The following is a 20,991-nucleotide window of genomic DNA, read 5'->3' on the forward strand; positions in this document are numbered from 1 at the left end:
ACATTCGTTTACCAACTAATAGTTTAAAATACTAATTTATGCAAGGGGCCGTTCATGCGCCACTGCCTAGGCTTCATTCACCCCCCCCAAGATGTGTATGGACAACACTGCTCTGTCTACATACAGTGATACCTCTCACACTCTTCACATCAGAATCTTCCAATATTCCCATTCTTCACATAACAGTCTGTGAAGTAAACACATATAAGCAACTTATAGGACTAAGTGTTACACTCGTGACTATTCCATTCTTCACATCACAACCTTTCATTCTTCACATCACCTCTCTTTCCTCACATCGCAACCTCTCATTCTTTCCTCACATCACAACCGCTTGTCCCTCACATCACACCTTCTCTTTCTTCACATCACAACCTCTCACTTCTTCACACATCACAACCTTCTTTTCTTCATATCACAGCTTCTCTAATATACAACTCCAACCCACTCCACCTCTAGGTATTTACTGCTGTACTTAACTCCAGTTTTCACCCCAGAGCACTTCATCCCTCACAGTAATACCAACACTTAGTAACAGTACAGAGAGGTAGACAACCAATTGGAGATGGACATATCAAAGTGTGGCATAATGCCAACAGTGTCAGTAACAAAAACAGTGAACTAAGAGAGAGAATATTAAAGGAACAACCAGGCATAGTTTTCCTTCCCAGAGGGACACCACATTCTGGAAAATAATAAGAAAACAGGGAAGGATTGACCCTGGTAAAAGAAAGTGGACATTCGAGGAGCTAAACAGCAAATACTGGAGGATTCAGTGACTAAGTGCGTAGAAGGAACATTTACAACAGAAGGGTCCAAAATGATAATGCCAGTAATATGCAGCCTCCCACCAAACAGCAGGAAACCAAGGACAGAATATGAAGCAAAGAGTGCAGCTTTAGCCCACATAATGGACTTTTTTCAAGTCACGAAAAAGCCCACTGCGCGGCCGAAACGTTGTCAAAGAATTTCATTACACTGCATTTGTGTATTTCCATTAAGTACAAGTGATCACGTAGTGCCAAGCTTCAATTATTTAGTAACAGTGGAACTGGCCAGAAAAAATAGGATACACAAAAAAAGACTATAATAGTGGAGACCATGAATGTTTGAAAAATTTATTGAGAAAAGTACACTGAGAAAGAGAGCAATCATGTTTACATATGTACAATCATGTTCTCTCATGGAACAGTCATGTTCCATGAGAGTACATGATTGTACATATGTGAACTAGAGAGAGAGAGAGAGAGAAATTGGTTCGAACAGACGTGCAGAGAGGGCAAGGCAAAGGAGCATAAGAATATGGAATATGCAACACAGAGAAGCACGCAAAAGAGCATAAGGTTGGAGGAACATCGAACACCGCAACAGGCCTACTGGCCCATACCATCTTCTCATATCCAGTCACTCTCATATTTGCTCAACCTATTCTTAAAGCTACCTAAGCTTCAATAACCCTTTAACCCATGCTCTGTAGGTCCCAGAACAACTTTACATGGGTACGAAGCAAAGCCTGTAGACAGTTTGAAATTGGTGTACCAAAAAAGGCTAAAACAGAATTAAAACTGCTTCATAGCAATGTAAGAAACTTGATGAATAAATAGGAAAGGGTCAAGTGATAAGACTGAAGATACTTGTAGTAGTAATACTTATTGAAGGTGACGAAGATATGTGAAGAACTAAACAAAAAAAATTCATTGAGGTATTTACCAAGGAATAAAAAATTGTTGCCTGGGAAGAGTGGGATCAGGAAAGACCAACCTACGCTGGAAGATACGCAGACAACAAAAAGTGAAGGAAAAAAAAAGAAGGATTTGAGCACAACGAAAACCATAGGATCTAACAACATATCCATCCCCGTGTTGGTACTGAAGGAAGGAACAGAACCAAACTTTCGAACGGGTGGGGTTTAAAGGACCTGCCTCGTATGGGCCAACAGGCCTGCTGCAGTGTTCCTCCTTTCTTAGCGTTGAAGAATTCCTAAGTATTAAGATCCCAAGAAGTTGCAGTGTCTGACAGATTTGTAGATGAATGGTTCAGAGAACCGACATGTTGATAAATTAGACACGAAGTGTATAAGTGGAAGATAGGTATTAATAAAGGGGATATTAACAACGTCACCACTGGGCTAAGTACACGTCACCACTGAGCTAAGTACACGTCACTGGATACAGGAGTTAATTCTTGAGTAGCTTTTGGTAGAGGTCGTTTAGATGGATTCAAACCCCACCCATTCTGCGGTTTTCAATCGTGTTATTACTATTTCCTGAGTCATGAGAACAGAACCACTTTGCAAACCCATAGTGAAGATCTTGAGCAAAATGTTGTTGATAGAGAAAATTACCATTTTTGCTAAATTGGTCGCTATATATCTGGCTGAGTGGCGAAAGCACTGTGTAATCTGATACAGTGTGTGCAGGTTTGAATCCTTCTATGCAGTGAGAGATAATGTTTATTAAAAGTTCGCCGTTTTGCGAATTAAGCATATATATATATATATATATATATATATATATATATATATATATATATATATATATATATATATATTGAAAGGGAACAAACAGGAGGCACTGGTACCACAGACATACATCTCAAAATTAACGAGGAAGATTGTGAGGAGGAAGATACTGAAGCACCTGGAGATAAGCTTTAGTGAAAGCCAACCCAGAGTGAAGAATAAGAAATCTTGTTTGACAAGCTTACAGGAATTCAGTAGCACAGTTACTAAGAGAAAACGGGAGACATGGATGGTTAGACTGCATCTTGGAATGGAAGGACGAATTTGATTTTTTCACCAGATATTTATCTAAAAGAGAGACAGAAAGGGTGAAAGAAAAACAACTCCATTAGATCAAAAGTACTTTAAAAAAAATAAGAGAAAAATGAAAAATAAGGAAGTGTCAGGATGGTCAAGAATAAAAAGGGCCACTATTTCTAATGTATGTAAATAATTTGTCAGGAAGGAAGGGGGAGTGGAAGTCGTGTGTGTGTGTGTGTGTGTGTGTGTGTGTGTGTGTGTGTGTGTGTGTGTGTGTGTGTGTGTGTGTGTGTGTGTGTGTGTGTGTGTTTGCAAACGATATGAAACTGTTGAGGAGAATACTGATGGGAGAGGACAGCAGTGGCCCCCGTGAGTATTCAGGTTGTATAGGTGATCAAAACAATGGCAACTGTTAGCACAAAGCAACAAAAATAAATACTACCGTATCGCACCAGTTACAATAACCTGCAACATTTAAAAACCCTCATTAAATTATCATTGTTAAAAGATTCAAACTTCCCAAAGGTCTATGCAGGCACCCTGGTAATTATAAGAACCATGATATAAGAGACAAAGCCAAAACTATGGGTAGTTAATGTATGCTCTACAGCTAACTGCCTACCACAATCACACAGAGGGGCAGGAGCACCTGCAAGCAGGTGACTATGACGATTGGGCAGAACCATATAAAAGTAGCGATTCGGTTGAAGGAGCAAACACTTGTGGCTCGTCTCTAGGGGCCACTGGGCCAGCCACTTCCCAAGAACATAGCAATGTAAGTAACTGATGAAGCCAGTGTGAGGCACAAATTTTATATAGAGCAAGGTCGAAGTAGCAGTCTTTACTATAGCGGTTTCCATGGCCTCAGCATGCCGGGGCACATCCTTGTGCCAGGCTTTATGCCCAGTTTTTGATTAGTTAATGGTCTAAGTCGGACCAAAACGTAGTCATAAGTTTATATGCGCAGGTTATTTGTCTACGGAGACCCTATGCCTGGAGATCAAAAGTCAGTGGAGTAAATCTGAGGATTTGACAAGATAAAAACAACTTGTGAAAAACAGGGTTTATATAAAATAGAGCAATGGGCAGGCTCGACCATTCTTCATTATATTAGAATACCTGGAGAATGTGCAGATAACCTTTACTTTCTGCATCTGTTCAAGCCTCTTAATTATTGCAATGCCTAAAATTCTTGAAACTTCACTCACTTGCTCATAGGAGAAAAAGATAACTCGTAATTTACATCAGGAAAAATAGTGGAAAAACTGATTCTAAATCTGCACACTGAAATAACACCTTCATGAGTGGGGGGGGGGGCTTGGTAGGCAGTGAAAATTACCCCAAAAGAGAGATGGAATATGGACACTAAAAGATCAAATATTTCAACATTCTTCAGATTTAAGAGGAGTTGCCAGCTGATCCCTGTCTTCAAGTCAGATTATGTGGGCAGAATTTTCTACACTTTTCACAGATAGTACAAATATTTTAAAATAGGGACAGGCATTTTTTCCTATACTTGATAAAGTGGAGGATAATGTGGTAAAGATGATGGGCCACCTGAAAAATATATTTTTTTTTTCACACACTCCAACAGCACGAGTTCAAGTTCAGGAAAAGGAAATTATCTTTATAATTGTGTGATAGGATGATGTAAAATAGGGAAGGGAAGGTGGGAGGACTGCATATTCTTGGCCTCTGATACAATGCCTCACTACTTACTGATTTACAAATCTACCCTCACTAACCTCTAAACTTTCATGAATAAAGACTCACTTGGAACACTTGGGTATCTTTATTTCACCTGTACAGTAGGTTTCTTCATTCAAATACAGACAAAGACAACACTAGAGACAGTTTTGACGTGGTCAGTCCGTCAACTCGTGTAGGATGTGATCAGTCCCTCATGCATTTTAATCCACTTACTCTTTCAAGTGGAGTTACTGTATATTGAACACCTTACGTGGTCAGTCACTACTTAAAGCAGCATTTGTTTACCACTTAATGCTTAATACCAATGTTTTACCATTATACCACTTACAAAAGTGTATGCACCAAGGGGGTCCCAAGCCTTCTCAGGAAGCGTCATTACTATTAAAACACAACTTAAGTATTTATAAAACTCTTCCTCACACAAAAATATGTATCTACTAAGGTAATAATGAGGGATTAATCAAGAGAGATCCAGAATAGTTACATTTACTTTATTCAGCCCAATATAAAATTATAGAGTTATCATAGTTAATGTTCAAAACAATGGTTGAGAGGTTGAGAGTTCCGGTAACTTGTGGATATACCACTTATGTGGAATTCAAGTTACTCATTTTCTGACTAGTACTTAGAAAATCACCCAGAGTTACTAAGCCTGTCCAAAACTGAATCCTAGCTTAAGATCCTCCCAGGATCTTAGCTAGCTACCTCTAGCTAGTTAATGCTCTTTCTCTTCACACCATGGAGCTCTCACACACAGTGCTTCTACCTACCTCCTCAATCAGATACAAAGATCATAGCTAACTGGTCCTAACCCCCGGCTGGAACCTCTATTTCTTCTCTTCCTGACCCCCGGCTGGATCCTCTATTCCTTCTCTTCCAGACCCCCGGCTGGATCCTCTATTTCTTCTCTTCCTGACCCCCGGCTGGAACCTCTATTTCTTCTTCTGTCTGGTTCTCTTAAAGACGAAAATCAGGATCACGTAGCAGGGTGAGATTATCAATTCTTTCTTGTTTCTTAAAAACAGATATTTGAGAGACAGACCCAATATATCAGAGCTGCTTACAAAACTTCGGAAAATATGAAATATCTTTTAGGAATCGTCAGAAGATTCTTTTGGATTAATGCTCATGTGTCAAAAATATCGGAAGAAGCATCCTCAACATAGAGCTCACAGCTTTTCAAACACAGAGGGAAAACCTGAGCAATTATGCAGATTTTCCATCTAATTCACAAAATAAATACTAAATAAGCTTCGAGAAATTAATTTCAGAATGCTAAAAAATGAAGGCTGAAAGGAGACATAGTCACAACATATAAAGTAATGAGAGGAACGAAGAAGTGTAAGGACTAAGGGAGTGGATGAACCGAGAGGACATAAATATTAACCAAACTACTGAGTTTGCTACAGGTGTAAGAAGAAACTTTCGGGGGTGAAGGTACTGAGTAGAATGTACTAGGTGAGGAAATAGTAGAGGTACTGAGTAGAATGTACTAAGTGAGGAAATAGTAGAGGTACTGAGTAGAATGTACTAAGTGAGGAAATAGTAGAGGTACTGAGTAGAATGTACTAAGTGGGTAGTGAAGGAAAACTCCATAAAAAGATACCAAGTTATGGATTTATTACACAAGCGATTGTTAGTTTAGAGGCTGAGCCCAGAAGATAGAGCTCATTCCACAAAAATTAATATATTGCAAGTATATACGACCACACAAACATAAATGGGAAGAGAAAGGTTTAATACACGTTGATGACATTCCAACAGGCTGTGAGATGAAGATAAGAACATCGAAAGCAAAATTAGATATAATAATCGAAAGTTGAGACGAATATAACGAGAATAATAGCAAATGCGTTTTTTCTTGAGGGATATCACATACTGTATTAAGGAGAAAGTGAAGAGGGGTCAGAGTTTTGCAGAAAGACTCATGTTAATAATAGCATTAGTTAATATCTCAATAAACAAAAGTGGAAAACAACAGAGCAGCAATAAAGATACTGGAGAAAGCAGCAAAATGAGTGATGAGAATGTAAGTACAACTGATTATGGAAGCTTTTAATAAAATATCTTCGTTAGTCAACATGTTAAAGACACTGAGGGACGCGAGGAGAAGACGAACCACCGAGCCTGGATCTGGTCTTTTCCTAAGTGAAGTGAATGAAGAAAACGAATATAAGTAATCTGTAGGAGCCAATGACCACATAGTTGTATGCTTCGCCTACTTGGTTGAGGTGGGGATGGAGAGAAGCATGAGCAGGAAGATGAAACCCCAGTACCAATATCTTTTCCAGTTTAATACAGAGATAAAACACAAAATGAAGTAATCAGTCCCTCTGCCTAGATGCCATTATTCAGTATCTTAGTCTTGATAATAATAATAATAATAATCATAATAATAATAATACTAATCTTTATTTCTTCAAGTACATGTACAAGATATACAGGCATAGCTGGCATCAATGGCACACTACTACACAGAAAACCCCTTGTTGTGCAGAGCATTTCGGGCAAATTAGGTCAATTTTCTCCTCAGGATACGACTCACAGCAGTCGAGTAACACCCAGGTATCTATTTTAATGATAGTTGAACAATGTCAGCAGGTGTCTTAAGGAAACATAAGGTACATACAATGCCTTTAGGATACTTAAAATATGCATGAAAGCCACGGACATGTGTACCAGCAAATAGAAATAATATAAAAACAGCGTATGTCTAGCTACACTTATTTGTAAACGTTGTTCGTGAAAATGTAGAAAAAAGCCAACAGAAAACAAGAAATTAAGCTGAAATGCAAGTATAAGGGAAGAAAAAAGATAATGACAACAGTAAAGGTCAAAACAGCACCGAAGCTGAAGGCAAGGAGAGAATCCAAGATTATCTGAACTATCTGCAACGTGGCCAGGAAGATGCCTACTAGAATTCACTCCTGGCGAGTGCAGAGGAATAAGAATATGAATGTAAGTAAAGAACTTGTACGTTTTACATTGCTTTGATCTATGAGGTCATTCAGCATTCTTTTTCTTTAAAAAAGCATATGCACATTCACTCATACATGCTAACACAATCCTTCTAGAACATAAATAAGTCACTAACGTGCAAAAGATAAAATAGTATCAATTGCAAAGTCTGTTAAATGTTTAACAGTGAGAATAGGAGAGAAAGTGAGAAGAAAGGATGTGGAATCCAATCCGGGAAAAGTGATAATGTGGAGAATGCCCAAGCAGAAAGATCTTGAAGTAAGCATCACCTGAAACCTATCTCTAGAAGTAACTATCTGTCTTATAGTTTTAGAGGCATTTGCAAGTCTAGCTAACCTAAGAACTTCGATTTCAGCAAGGAGCCTGCACCTGATGACGTTTATTAAGACACTTGAGTGTCCTAACAAGCATAATACTGCACATACAAAATACTCAGATTAATTAGTGGACTAGGGACAGGTTGCTTGAAATGCGAGGAGAGGGAACCTATGGAGACAAAGATGAGATGGCAGCTAAAACGCACAGATGAGCCACATGAGCGTTTCTTAATACTTTTTCATCTTAACTTTGGTAAGTGGAACAAAATAGACGAAGAGGTGGTGGAAGCAAACACCATACACACCTTCAAGAATAAGATCGAGCAGTTATGTTTAGGTATCACTTAAATCGTTGATAGTTAAGAAACGGAACCAGGAGCTTTAAAATCGACTCTCTGTAAGCACAACTAGGTGAGTACATGTATACATACGGGGTCAAGTGAAAGACAGTTCAGAGGTAACTGAATACTCAAGAGATAATGCCAGGATGAATGAAAACACACTGAGAGGGGCGGGACAAAGTTGAAGTGTAACAAACTTAAACGAAGCTCCAGAATTAGCCCAAAGAGGAACCTCTTAACAGGATGGGTCGAGTCCAGCACAGGTAAGCCAGTGGTCGTTGCTGCTGCTGTGGCTCGCCACAGGGCCAAAACACTGTCCTAAGACACACTGTCTTGTTGTGCCCTCTTCATATTACCGGATCCTTTGAATGGGTCAGTGTGAAGGCAATAAGCGAGTGAAACTTGCCAGGAGACGAAGAAGTGGAACCCAAATCCATACCTATATTTATTTGTAAATATGGCCATACCTAAAGTGCTAGGGATGTATGAAATTGGGCAATTAATAAAATTTGTGGCCCAGGAGCTGGAGGTTGCTCCTGGCAAATACATTCATATGAGAAAAGATGGGAACTCTGAATACACACAAGTGCCAGTAGAAAACCATCAGTAGCATATACTCCTGCGCTCCCACGAGTACACCACTAACACTACCCCTAGACAAATTTGAATTATTCAAGGTACATTTGAAGCCGCTGTACACCTATCAGCGAGTCTATACCTGTGACTGCTTGCAAACATTTGTGTATGCCAGTGCCCTTGTGGGATTACCTTTGCTACCTTTGTAACATGCTTTTCTACCCTCGTGAGCACACACTCGCAATACACATACATCCATGAGCTAAGAATCGTCCATTGGTGAGTGTACACTTACGCACGCAACTCACCGCCCTACTTTTCTAACCTGACGTCCAAGTCACAGTTTCTTATTAACCTCGCACCCATGCTTCAGTTACTTATAAACATCATGCCCCCACGCTCAACCAGTGTTCTTCCTTACTCAACTCATGCCCCCACACCCATGCCAGTTCCTTACAAACTTCATGCCCTTGCCACAGTTCCTTACAAACTTAACGCTTTCGCCAATCGTTCCTTTAAAAATTCACGCCCACGCCAGTTCTTCCATACAAACTTCATGCTCCATTTTACAGTCCTCTCTGATACTTCTCACGTCCACACCAGCCCTTCATTACAAACATCACGTTCACGCCAAAGTTCCTTAACATATCTCACGTCCATATGTGTATGCCACAGTCCCTTACAAAGCTCTCACCTAGGCCACTGTCCTCCCTCAGAAACTTCACACTGCCACGCATACACTGCAATCATACCTTATTAAGCTCGCCCCCCCCCTCCCCTCTTCATGTTACACAATAACTATGTTGTGTTACTGATAGCATGAGCATGCCAGTTGGTGCTCCAGGGCTAGCCAGATGGAGAATTGCAACGAGATACGGTTAAAATTTGGCAGCAGTTGGTTTGTGTGGAACATATCCCTCTTCCTTGGGCCCCGTTCTTCACCACCTACCCAGTCCACCTTTAGTCTTATGATTATTCGTGATCTGCATTAGAGTTGGTGACACAACTCCAGTGATTTATCACACAGTCAACCAGCAACACTTGACATGTGAAGACAGTTATTTGTATGTGAAGACGGGACGTGTAGATTGATGCGTTACAGGGGTACTCAAGGTGTAAGTGAGACAGTAGTGGTGGTGTAATGCTTGGTTAGAGGTAAGGTAGTGGTGATGGAACAATGGTGATATACTAGATATGTAGTAGTGTTGTAGATGGGTAGTTGTGGTGCATTGGATGGATAGTGGTGGTGTAGTAGATGGGTAGTGGTGTTGTAGTTGACAGTGGTAAGGTACTGGTGGTAGATGGGTATCAGTGGCATGTGCAAGTATACATCACAATGATTCACGGGTACTGGTGACTTCCATCCTACAATGTTAGACACACTCGTCCAAACTTAATTGTATGTAGAGTGTAGCCTAAACCTTAATACAAATTTGTCTATAAATAAAAAAAATGTTGATATCAATACAGTATGTTATTTAATGATTATTTTTATGCCCCACGAGCCTGTTTTGGTGGGTATGAGTGGAGGTTGGGGGCGTGCTTGCCTCAAGCACTCTTAGGGTGTGAGGTGATACGGGTGGTGATGTGTGTGTTATGGTGGTGTTTCAGGCCATGTCGCCGGCGCACAGCGTCCACAGTCTGTCGCCGACGCAGCCACTAGGGGAGGGCCATTACCCTGGGCCTGGAGGCGAAGCCCACCAGCCCACCAACAACTATCCAACACCTCCCACCTCACAACCCCCGCACACTGCCCACTCCGCCCATTCTGCGTCCAACAGTGAGCCAAATATGCTCAGGGCAGCACTAACCCATCGGGAACAACAGCAGCAGCAGCAGCAGCAGTCACACAGCGGTAGCCCTGGGAGCAGCGACTCTGGGGGCGGGCCGGGCACTGGTGGCAGCGGTGTGTCTGGGGGTGGTGCGGGAGGCCCCGTGCATATGCAGGACTTTGTGGACTTCGACACCCCCATACAGGGCGGCCTGGACTGTAACGTGGAGGAGGTAGGGGACTTGCTTATGGTGGCCGGTTGTACCAGTAGCCTGAGACAGGAGGGTCGCAAGTCGCGCCTCACTACAGGAACTGGACACGATCCGACACAGTAGTAACAACTAGCATAAGTTTGTCGATATTATTAACACTAATTTGCGTAGAGACTTTTATGACCTGCCAGTTTTTTATTTCCCTTTGTTCAAAGCGTATTTATGTCATTATGAATCAGATTTATATATATATACAAAACAGCCTGTTAATCACGAAGTCATTCATTCAGAAATGTCCTATTAAATGGTTGAGCTACGTGTTCTTTTATGATGTAAGGGCATTCAAATTCAACCAGTAGACAGACTATGACTTTTATACTGCTCATAGGTCTCTGTCTCCCCCATTTCATCGATCAGGGAAAAGGGCACTTGCTTTCTCTGCCTGAGACTGAACACTTTCTTTGGTCATTCTTGCTGCCAAACTCTCACACCCATAACTCAGACATCAATAACTCACGAAGACAAGTAGTCAGTCACTATATAAATCTCTGTTGTGCCGATACTAAGTTCTGAGGTTACGGGAACGATAATTGCGTCTTTTGTCAGGTTATTATATATTTATATAGGATGTTAGAGTCTGCCGTGTTTGCTCTTGTCATCATATGTTGTGATCTATGTCAGCCATATCAAAGTTTCAGCACAATAATGCCCTTCGAAAAGTACTTCATCAGTTCTGATCATCGTCTATCTGTAGAGGAAAGGTCAAACATGCTTTTCTAATATTTAATAATTGTGCGAGTTGAGGGAGTCTCTGTGGCATGATCAGCACTGGTGTAGGACTGAGGACACTACACACGTACTAGTGTGGGGCCCAGATCTCTTGTGTGGGGAAACTGTTTGTCTTACATAATACAATCGTCTCATCTTTGCCTTGCTATTGCTTTGCTAATCAGTTTAGATTAAGGTTTTCTTTTAAGTTTCTGCTTTTTTTAATGTTTACATTATTATACAGGCCAAAATAACCGCATTGTTATAGTGATAATTTTTTGTTATGGGAGCGCCAAGCGGGTGCATTAAGCTATGGTAATATACCGTCGTCATCTATTTCTCAACGTTCACTTTTCTTGCTCTAACTAGAATTTCACTTGACTGATTCTTTTCACAATTTGTGACATAAATACTTTTCATTATATATCAAGCTATGATTTGATTACAGTAGATGAAAGGTCACACTTATATATAATTAGCAAGCTGGCGTTTTGTGCCTGTTATTAGTCCATTTTAAACATAAGCTTTACGATATTCCCTTGTTGTACATACTGAAGACTCTTAATGTTTCAGGTGATCAAGCACGAGTTGCAGGTGGAGGGAAACTTGGACTTTTCCTTCCCACAAGCCCATCACGGTCATCACATCCACGGTCACACACACGCCCATGCCCACGCCCATGCACACGCCCACTCTCACTCGCATCCCGATGCTCCGCAGATGGCAGCACCGCCGGGAATGTCATACCCCTGCTCGTCCATTGCGGCGGGTAACCAGTGGGTGCGCTAGTGGGTGAGTACCTTCACCTCACTTCCTGTCTTGCAGTAACTCTGGTAATTAACGGCACTGATACCTCTATACTGAAGCAGCTAAGCTTGGATAAAAACATAATTTCAGTGGCTTCCTTATTTGTATAACGTTTCGCCCAACATTTGGCTTTCATCAAGTATGGGTACTTGATCGTAAAAATAAAGGTCCCCCAATGTATTTATGTCTGGTTCACCAGCCCAAGAGAGATTAATATCGGACGTTTCAGTCCGACAAGATAGTGAACCAAGTCAGACCAAAACATCGTAAGTTTCATTCTCCTATGTACGGGTTATATATGTGTCGTGTTCACTATTTAGACTATGTAGCATATCGAACAAAGGTATGTGATACCCAGTAACAGTGGAATGACACATAATATGCATGTACATAGGGTAGCGCCTATTCCATGGATCAAGAGCCCTATAACAATGATTTCCAGGATATGAGTTTTTGGTCTGTGACCTGGGATAAATTGTGCATATGATTTGTGTAATGAGTTCGTATTGCAGTGTAATGATGTTTTTTTTGTAAGATACTGGCACAATAATTAAGATAAAATTGGTAATTAAATCTATGAGTTGGTAATACTGGTAATGATATAAGCAAATTGGTAATGTCAGCAAGTTGGTAATGTGAGCAAATTGGTAGTGTCAGCAAATTAATAGTAATATCAGTAAAACTGTTAATGAGTTCAACAAATTATTAATATCAACAAATTATTAATACCAGCAAACTGGTATTGATGTCCGCAAATTGATAAGGACATCAGCAGTTGGATGTTTTCAGAAATTACATACGTAAACAATTCTTCATAACCAAAGGGGTTCAAGTGCTTATTAACTTGAATTAACGTTTTACTTACCATTGTCCTCCTCCTCAGAAACATACAGTCGGGACATTGTTGGTTTCTCGTACTTAAAGAGGTTCTCGAATCACGTTTATCTACTCGCACGTTTCTCTAGTCACACGTTTATGGTGATTTCTGGATTATATCTATGATTTCGGCTCGTAGAGATGATGGAGAGGAATAGGATGGGAGGTAGAAGGGGGTTAGGGTTATCCCAGGAATAGTGTGGGAGGTAGAAGGGGGTTAGGGTTATCCCAGGAATAGCGTGGGAGGTAGAAGGGGGTTAAGGTTATCCCAGGAATAGTGTGGGAGGTAGAAAGGGGTTAAGGTTATCCCAGGAATAGTGTGGGAGGTAGAAAGGGGATAGGGTTATCTCAGGAATAGCGTGGGAGGTAGAAGGGGGTTAGGGTTATCCCAGGAATAGTGTGGGAGGTAGAAGGGGGTTAGGGTTATCCCAGGAATAGTGTGGGAGGTAGAAGGGGGTTAGGGTTATCCCAGGAATAGTGTGGGAGGTAGAAGGGGGTTAGGGTTATCCCAGGAATAGTGTGGGAGGTAGAAGGGGGTTAGGGTTATCCCAGGAACCAATAAAACACACTAGCACATTAAGTTTAAAACTGCAGTATTAATACACATATAAACCGCAAATAGGTAAAAGAAGCTTATGACGATGTTTCGGTCCGATTTGGACCTCAACGTGCCTTTTCTCTCTGCAGAATTAATACCAGTCGGACGAGGCACTCTGAAGTTATCGCATCAACACTAGTGTTTTAATGTTTCCAATTTCTTCCATACAAAAAAAAAGGCAAATTGCAACCTACACTGACCAAAATCATTCAAAACTTTCCTCTAAGATCTAAGTAGAGTTATTTCAATATTAGGTATTAAGGATTGATGCTTAAGTATTTAGTGTCCAGAGTTAGATTTGGCGTGTTGGATGGCCACTATTTGAGCATAGATGAAAAATACTCGGACATAAATGCTCAAAAGTTGGGCTTGGATTCCCAAAACTTGTACCTGGAGGCGCATAATAATAATAATAATAATAATAATAATAATAATAATAATAATAATAATAATAGTTATATCTTTATTTCTACAAGTACATGTACAAGGTATACAGGCCTAACTGACATCAATGACATAATACTATATAGAAAGCCGCTTGTTATGCAGAGCATTTCGGGCAAATTAGGTCAGTTTTGTGCCAAAATGCGACCCACACCATTCCACTAAATCCCAGGCACCCATTTTACTGATGGGGAACAAAGACAACCAGTGTAAGGAAACACGCCCAATATTTCTACCCTCGCCGGGAATCGAACCCGTAAGCTTAACCAAAGGTAACCCTGGAGTCAAACACGGTCTTATTTCCGATCAGAAGAGACATTTTCCAGTTATTTCACAGAAGCCAAACTGCTTAATAAAACTGGAAGAAAACGCATCAGCACTAAAAGTTTGAAGTTGACCAAGAGAGGCATTCCTCAGTTACTGCAAAAAAAGGCCAACAAAATTTGCACTTATAGAGGCTGGAGAATGTGAGATATTCGGATTCCATATAAGGGAAGAATGAATCAAGCTCTTTGGATCAAGAACTCTTGATCCAAGTGTTGGTGCAACAGTTACAAGTGTTGGTGCAACAGTTACAAGTGTTGGTGCAACGGCTACAAGTGTTGGTGCAACAGATCCAAGTGTTGGTGCCACAGTTACAAGTGTTGGTGCAACGGCTACAAGTGTTGGTGCGACAGTTACAAGTGTTGGTGCAACAGATCCAAGTGTTGGTGCCACAGTTAAAAGTGTTGGTGCAACAGTTAAAAGTGTTGGTGCAACAGTTACAGGTGTTGGTGCAACAGTTAAAAGTGTTGGTGCAACAGTTACAATTGTTGGTGCAACAGTTACAAGTGTTGGTGAAACAGATCCAGGTTTTGGTGCATCAGTTCCAAGTGTTGGTGCAGCAGATCCAAATGTTGGTGCAGCAGATCCAAGTGCTGGTGCAACACTTACATGTGTTGGTACAACAGATCCAAATGTTGGTGCAACAGATCCAAATGTTAGTGCAACAGTTACAAGTGTTGATACAACCGCTACAAGTGTTGGTGCAACAGCTACAAGTGTTGGTGCAACAGCTACAGGTGTTGGTGTAACAGCTACAAGTGTTGGTACAACCGCTACAAGTGTTGGTACAACAGCTACAAGTGTTGGTGCAACAGCTACAAGTGTTGGTGCAACAGCTACAGGTGTTGGTGTAACAGCTACAAGTGTTGGTACAACCGCTACAAGTGTTGGTACAACAGGTGCATGTGTTGGTACAACAGCTGCATGTGTTTGTACAACAGCTACAAGTGTTGGTGCAACAGCTACAAGTGTTGATACAACAGCTACAAGTGTTGCTACAACAGCTACAAGTGTTGGTACAACAGCTACAAGTGTTGGTACAACAGCTACAAGTGTTGATACAACAGCTACATGTGTTGATACAACAGCTACATGTGTTGGTACAACAGCTACAAGTGTTGATACAACAGCTACAAGTGTTGATACAACAGCTACAAGTGTTGATACAACAGCTACAAGTGTTAATACAACAGCTACAAGTGTTCGTACAACAGCTACAAGTGTTGATACAACAGCTACAAGTGTTGATACAACAGCTACAAGTGTTGATACAACAGCTACAAGTGTTGATACAACAGCTACAAGTGTTGATACAACAGGTACAAGTGTTCGTACAACAGCTACAAGTGTTGATACAACAGCTACAAGTGTTGATACAACAGCTACAAGTGTTGATACAACAGCTACAAGTGTTGATACAACAGCTACAAGTGTTGATACAACAGCTACAAGTGTTGATACAACAGCTACAAGTGTTGATACAACAGCTACAAGTGTTGATACAACAGGTACAAGTGTTCGTACAACAGCTACAAATGTTGAAACAACAGCTACAAGCAGCAAAATATTTCAGAACAGAGGAGAGATGAGTCACGCAAGGAGTGGAGGATGCACAGAGGTATGGCACACTGAGGCATAGTGTACAAGAATGGTGCACAGAGAAATAGTGTACAAGAATGGTGCACAGAGGAACAGTATACAGGAATGGTGCACAGAGGAATAGTGTAAAAGAGTGGTACAAAGAGGAATAGTGTACAGGAATTGTACACAGGAATAGTGTACATGAATGGTGCACAGATTAATAGTGTACAGGAATGGTGCACAGATTAATAGTGTACAGGAATGGTGCACAGATTAATAGTGTACAGGAATGGTGCACAGAAGAATAGTAGACAGGAATGGTGCACAAAGACTGGTACACATAGGAATGATGTACAGAAATGCACAGATGAATGGTACACAGAGGAATGGTGCACAAAGACTGGTACACATAGGAATTATGTACAGAAATGATGCACAGAGGAATGGTACACAAAGGAATAGTACACAAAGGAATGGTGCACAGAGGAATAGCGTACAGGAATGGTGCACAGAGGAATAGTGGACAGGAATGGTGCACAGAGGAATGCTACACAAAGGAATAGTACACAAAGGAATGGTGCACAGAGGAACAGTGTACAGGAATGGTGCACAGAGGAATGGTACACAGGAATGGTGCACAGAGGAATAGTAGACAGGAATGGTGCACAAAGGAATGGTACACATAGGAATGATGTACAGGAATGGTACACAGAGGAATGGTACACAGAGGAACGGTGCACAGAGGAATAGTATACAGGAATGGTGCACAGATTAATAGTGTACAGGAATGGTGCACAGAGGAATAGTGTACTAGGAATGGTGCACAGAAGAATAGTAGACAGGAATGGTGCACAAAGACTGGTACACATAGGAATGATGTACAGAAATGATGCACAGAGGAATGGTACACAGAGGAATGGTGCACAAAGACTGGTACACATGGGAATGATGTACAGAAATGATGCACAGAGGAATGGTACACAGAGGAATGGTACACAGAGGAATGGTGCACAAAGACTGGTACACATGGGAATGATGTACAGAAATGATGCACAGAGGAATGGTACACAGAGGAATGGTACACAGAGGAATGGTGCACAGAGGAATAGTGTACAAGAATGGTGCACAGAGGAATAGTGGACAGGAATGGTGCACAGAGGAATGCTACACAAAGGAATAGTACACAAAGGAATGGTGCACAGAGGAACAGTGTACAGGAATGGTGCACAGAGGAATAGTGTACAGGAATGGTACACAGAGGAATAGTGTACAGGGATGGTGCACAGAGGGAACAGTGTACAGGAATGGTGCACAGAGGGAACAGTGTATAGGAATGGTGCACAGAGGGAACAGTGTATAGGAATGGTGCACAGAGGGAACAGTGTATAGGAATGGTGCACAGAGGGAACAGTGTATAGGAATGGTGCAGAGGGAACAGTGTATAGGAATGGTGCACAGAGGGAACAGTGTATAGGAATGGTGCACAAAGGAACAGTGTACAGGAATGGTGCACAGAGGGAAGTGTATAGGAATGGTGCACAGAGGGAACAGTGTACAGGAATGGTGCACAGAGGGAACAGTGTACAGGAATGGTGCACAGAGGGAACAGTGTATACGAATGGTGCACAGAGGAACAGTGTACAGGAATAGTGCACAGAGGAATGGTGCACAGTGAAATTATAAAATATTATATACAGGGAAAGTTTCAGATTTGATGGCGTTGAAGGGCTCTTGATCCAAGGAAGTGAGTCATCATCAGGTGGGTCAAAGCTGACTACTACCCATTACAAAGTGCTGTATGACCTTACGGATTCTGCGCTTCCTCACTCATATCGCTATATTCATGGTGAAATTCTGAACCCATAAGAATCATGCGATGCGTGAGAAATGAAATCAGGCTTGATCCAAGGAGGTGGAGGAAGTGTTGGTGGGATTGGTCACGTAACCAGCTGGTCACCATTTATCACTGGGCAGTGGTGGTGGGGTTAGTCACCTGACCAGCTGGTCACTATCCTCAGTGGGCAGTGGTGGTGGGGTTGGTGACATGACCAGCTGGTCACCACTGTGTTGGGCAGTGGTGGTGGGGTTGGTCACGTGACGAGCTAGTCAGTTATTACACTGTTTACCAGTGTCAGGTGATTCATTGGGTGGAGGAGGGGCAGTGTTTGTGCCCAGCCTGGCCACTCCCACCTATTGTCACACTGACGGCCTGTTTATCCCTCGCCAACCATCCTATATAAATATCACCTCTAATATTAATCCTGAGCCCCGCCGGCCTTACATTGATGATGCCCGCTCCGTTACAGAGACAAATTGTGTGCTAAAGTTCAACAATTAATCAGTGCAGAGAATCGCCAGGGCTCTCGTCCCCTCCCTCTCCCTTCATACACCCCTCCCCCTCCCTTCACTGTATGTCCATCCACCTGCCCCACACCCTATTCACGTCCCTAGGCACCTGACCCACACACCACTGACTGCATCCCTTTCTACTCATTCCAGTATCCAGTGAACCTCACACCCATCCATAACCACTAACTTCCTTCCTAGCTCAGAGGCACCCACACTACCATATGTCCTCGGATCACGGTAAAACACCTAGCTCTGCTGGGTGCGTGATTCTTGTAGGATTTGGTGATCCTGTGGGTTAGAGCGTCATGTGATTTTTGCTCACCATGAGGTGGGCCAAAACGACATGGGTTCGAGTCCTCGGCTAGTCGCAGTGTTGTTCTGGATTAAATACCACTCGTTCGTGGTAATAATAATATATATATATATATATATATATATATATATATATATATATATATATATATATATATATATATATATATATATATATATATATACACACACACACACAAAGAAACTCCAACTTGCTAAAAAAAAATTGTACACAATAAATTAGCACGTTCGGATGTTTAATTCCATACAGAAGCACTTCCGGTTAAGACAGAGCAGAGCTTCAACAGTTGAAGTCTACCGAAAGAGTTATTTACAAAGTAACCAATTTTATTAAAATCATCAATAACTTTTTTAAAGCTCAAAGTGAAAGCCAAGCTTTCTTTTAATAAAGCTCATCATCACTAAAAGAATGAAACTTATCAGAAAATACATTCTCCAGTAATTGCACTTTATCCAACAATATCAACTTTTCTTTATCTATTTCAATAAAATTTCAAACCGAAGCGAATGTAAGCTAATAAGGTGTCATCCTTACTGAATGTATCAACGTTTATATTTTGAAGTCAATAAGACGAGGCAGTCTTTCCTTATTGCAAGGAAATTAATATCATTATTTAATAAAACTGCTAAATTGGGACTAATGGATTCCAGTAACAATGCAAACTTTGCACGCTGGGAGACATACCAGAGCTGAAAATTTGAAGCCGATCAGATGAGGCATTCTCCAGTTATCGCACAGATTGCAACGATTCCAAGATTTATAAAAAAATAGTTTACTGGCAGATCTGTCCACACACACAGATGCCATCAGCTGCACCAGACATTAAATATGAAAGTCATTTAAAAAGGTACAAAGGAAGAAAAAAGCACAATACCGCGACTGAACAAGACATAAATAACCCGTACATAGGAGAGAGAAGCTTACGACGACGTTTCGGTCCGACTTGGACCATTTACAAAGTGACAATGACTTTGTAAATGGTCCAAGTCGGAGAGAAACGTCGTCGTAAATGGTCCAAGTCGGACAGAAACGTCGTCGTAAGCTTCTCTTTATGTACGGGTTATTTGTGTAAGATACTCAATTATATTTAACATGATTTAACAGATATTAGACTTACATAAAGCAAAAACGAAAAGTTGGAGGAAAAAAATTGATGGAACCTAGTAAAGGTCCCCTTTCTGTTATACCCAGTTTGAGTATAATACTACCAAAAAACAAGTCAGATTTAATCCCAAGGTATACAGTGTACCCATTGAACAGAACAGATGGATCAAAACACTGTCCAAGTTGCTGCACAGTAAACAGCTCTACAAACATTAGTTCACACAGGACCCAGTGCTAGCCCTGACTACGGTTAAATGTGGCATAGTGCAGAAATTAACTGCAGTACGTCATCTTAATGTAAGATGTTTGTTAGTGAGAATGTAGCAGTGGTTTATGAACATTGATTGAGGTTAGTGGTTATCATCCTTCATTTCAGAGGCTGTCCACTGTAACTCCAGTTAATGGTTTCCCTGCTTCCCTTTACAAATATTACTGTGCTTAACAGCACGTAAAGATCAACCTGGTGCCATTACCAGCTGGCACCATGGGGGGGGGGACCATAGATGCTGGGAGGATGGTAGGTTTTGGGAAAGTGGGGGTGTTGGAGGAAGATAGGGTATTTGGGAAGGACACCGTGGCAGGTATGGGGAAGGGTACGATGAGAAGTGGGAAGAGTACCATGAAAGGTGTGGTAATGAGTAGGTGTGGGATTTGTGGGGGGGAGCGGAGAGTTGTGGGGAGTGGGGAGGTGTCTGGGGACGGGGATTTACGGGGAAGGGCTAACATGGAGGGAACTAGATGTATACTTTTTTTACAAACTAGATACATCAGCAGTGTGCTGCTACCCTATTCTGTATGATAGTTAAACCGTGGAAACAACAGCTGTTTCGGTCATATTCCATCACACAGGATGGTGCTCAGACAAGGTGTTGAAATGTGTCAGTCTGAGCTGGAAGACTTCAGCAGAGCAATGAGGATACGGTCAATTATTATGGGTTCATCAGCTAGTAACTCCTGCAGAGCTGGAGTTACTATCACTTGTGACTTGCCATCTCTCAGGATGGCCTATCCCATTGGGGAAAATGCAAGAGAGAGGGAGAGGGAAGACCGAGAAAAAAAAACGTTCCCTGGAAGGAGGATGTATTAGGAAGATTAAGATGTGAAGAAAAGGGGAAGGCTCTCGGAAGGATGAGAAGATC

General features: G+C 41.4%; 1 protein-coding gene and 1 long non-coding RNA gene across 3 annotated transcripts in view; one reads left to right on the plus strand and one right to left on the minus strand.

Moving 5' to 3' along the window:
• The window catches only part of LOC128699702 (forkhead box protein O-like), a 243,646-nt gene that overhangs the window by 15,356 nt on the left and 207,299 nt on the right, over positions 1–20,991 (plus strand). For both annotated transcript variants that reach the window (XM_070099384.1, XM_070099385.1), the window contains exons 5-6: positions 10,296–10,688; positions 12,009–12,227. In XM_070099384.1, coding sequence (XP_069955485.1) covers positions 10,296–10,688; positions 12,009–12,224 — 609 coding nt within the window. In that variant the 3' untranslated portion in view covers positions 12,225–12,227. The remainder of the gene's footprint in view (positions 1–10,295; positions 10,689–12,008; positions 12,228–20,991) is intronic.
• Positions 1–20,991, minus strand: part of LOC138854691 (uncharacterized) — a 267,073-nt gene that overhangs the window by 1,602 nt on the left and 244,480 nt on the right. The window lies entirely within an intron of this gene.

This window comes from Cherax quadricarinatus, chromosome 67 (genome assembly GCF_038502225.1).
Source record: "Cherax quadricarinatus isolate ZL_2023a chromosome 67, ASM3850222v1, whole genome shotgun sequence".
NCBI lineage: Eukaryota > Metazoa > Arthropoda > Malacostraca > Decapoda > Parastacidae > Cherax > Cherax quadricarinatus.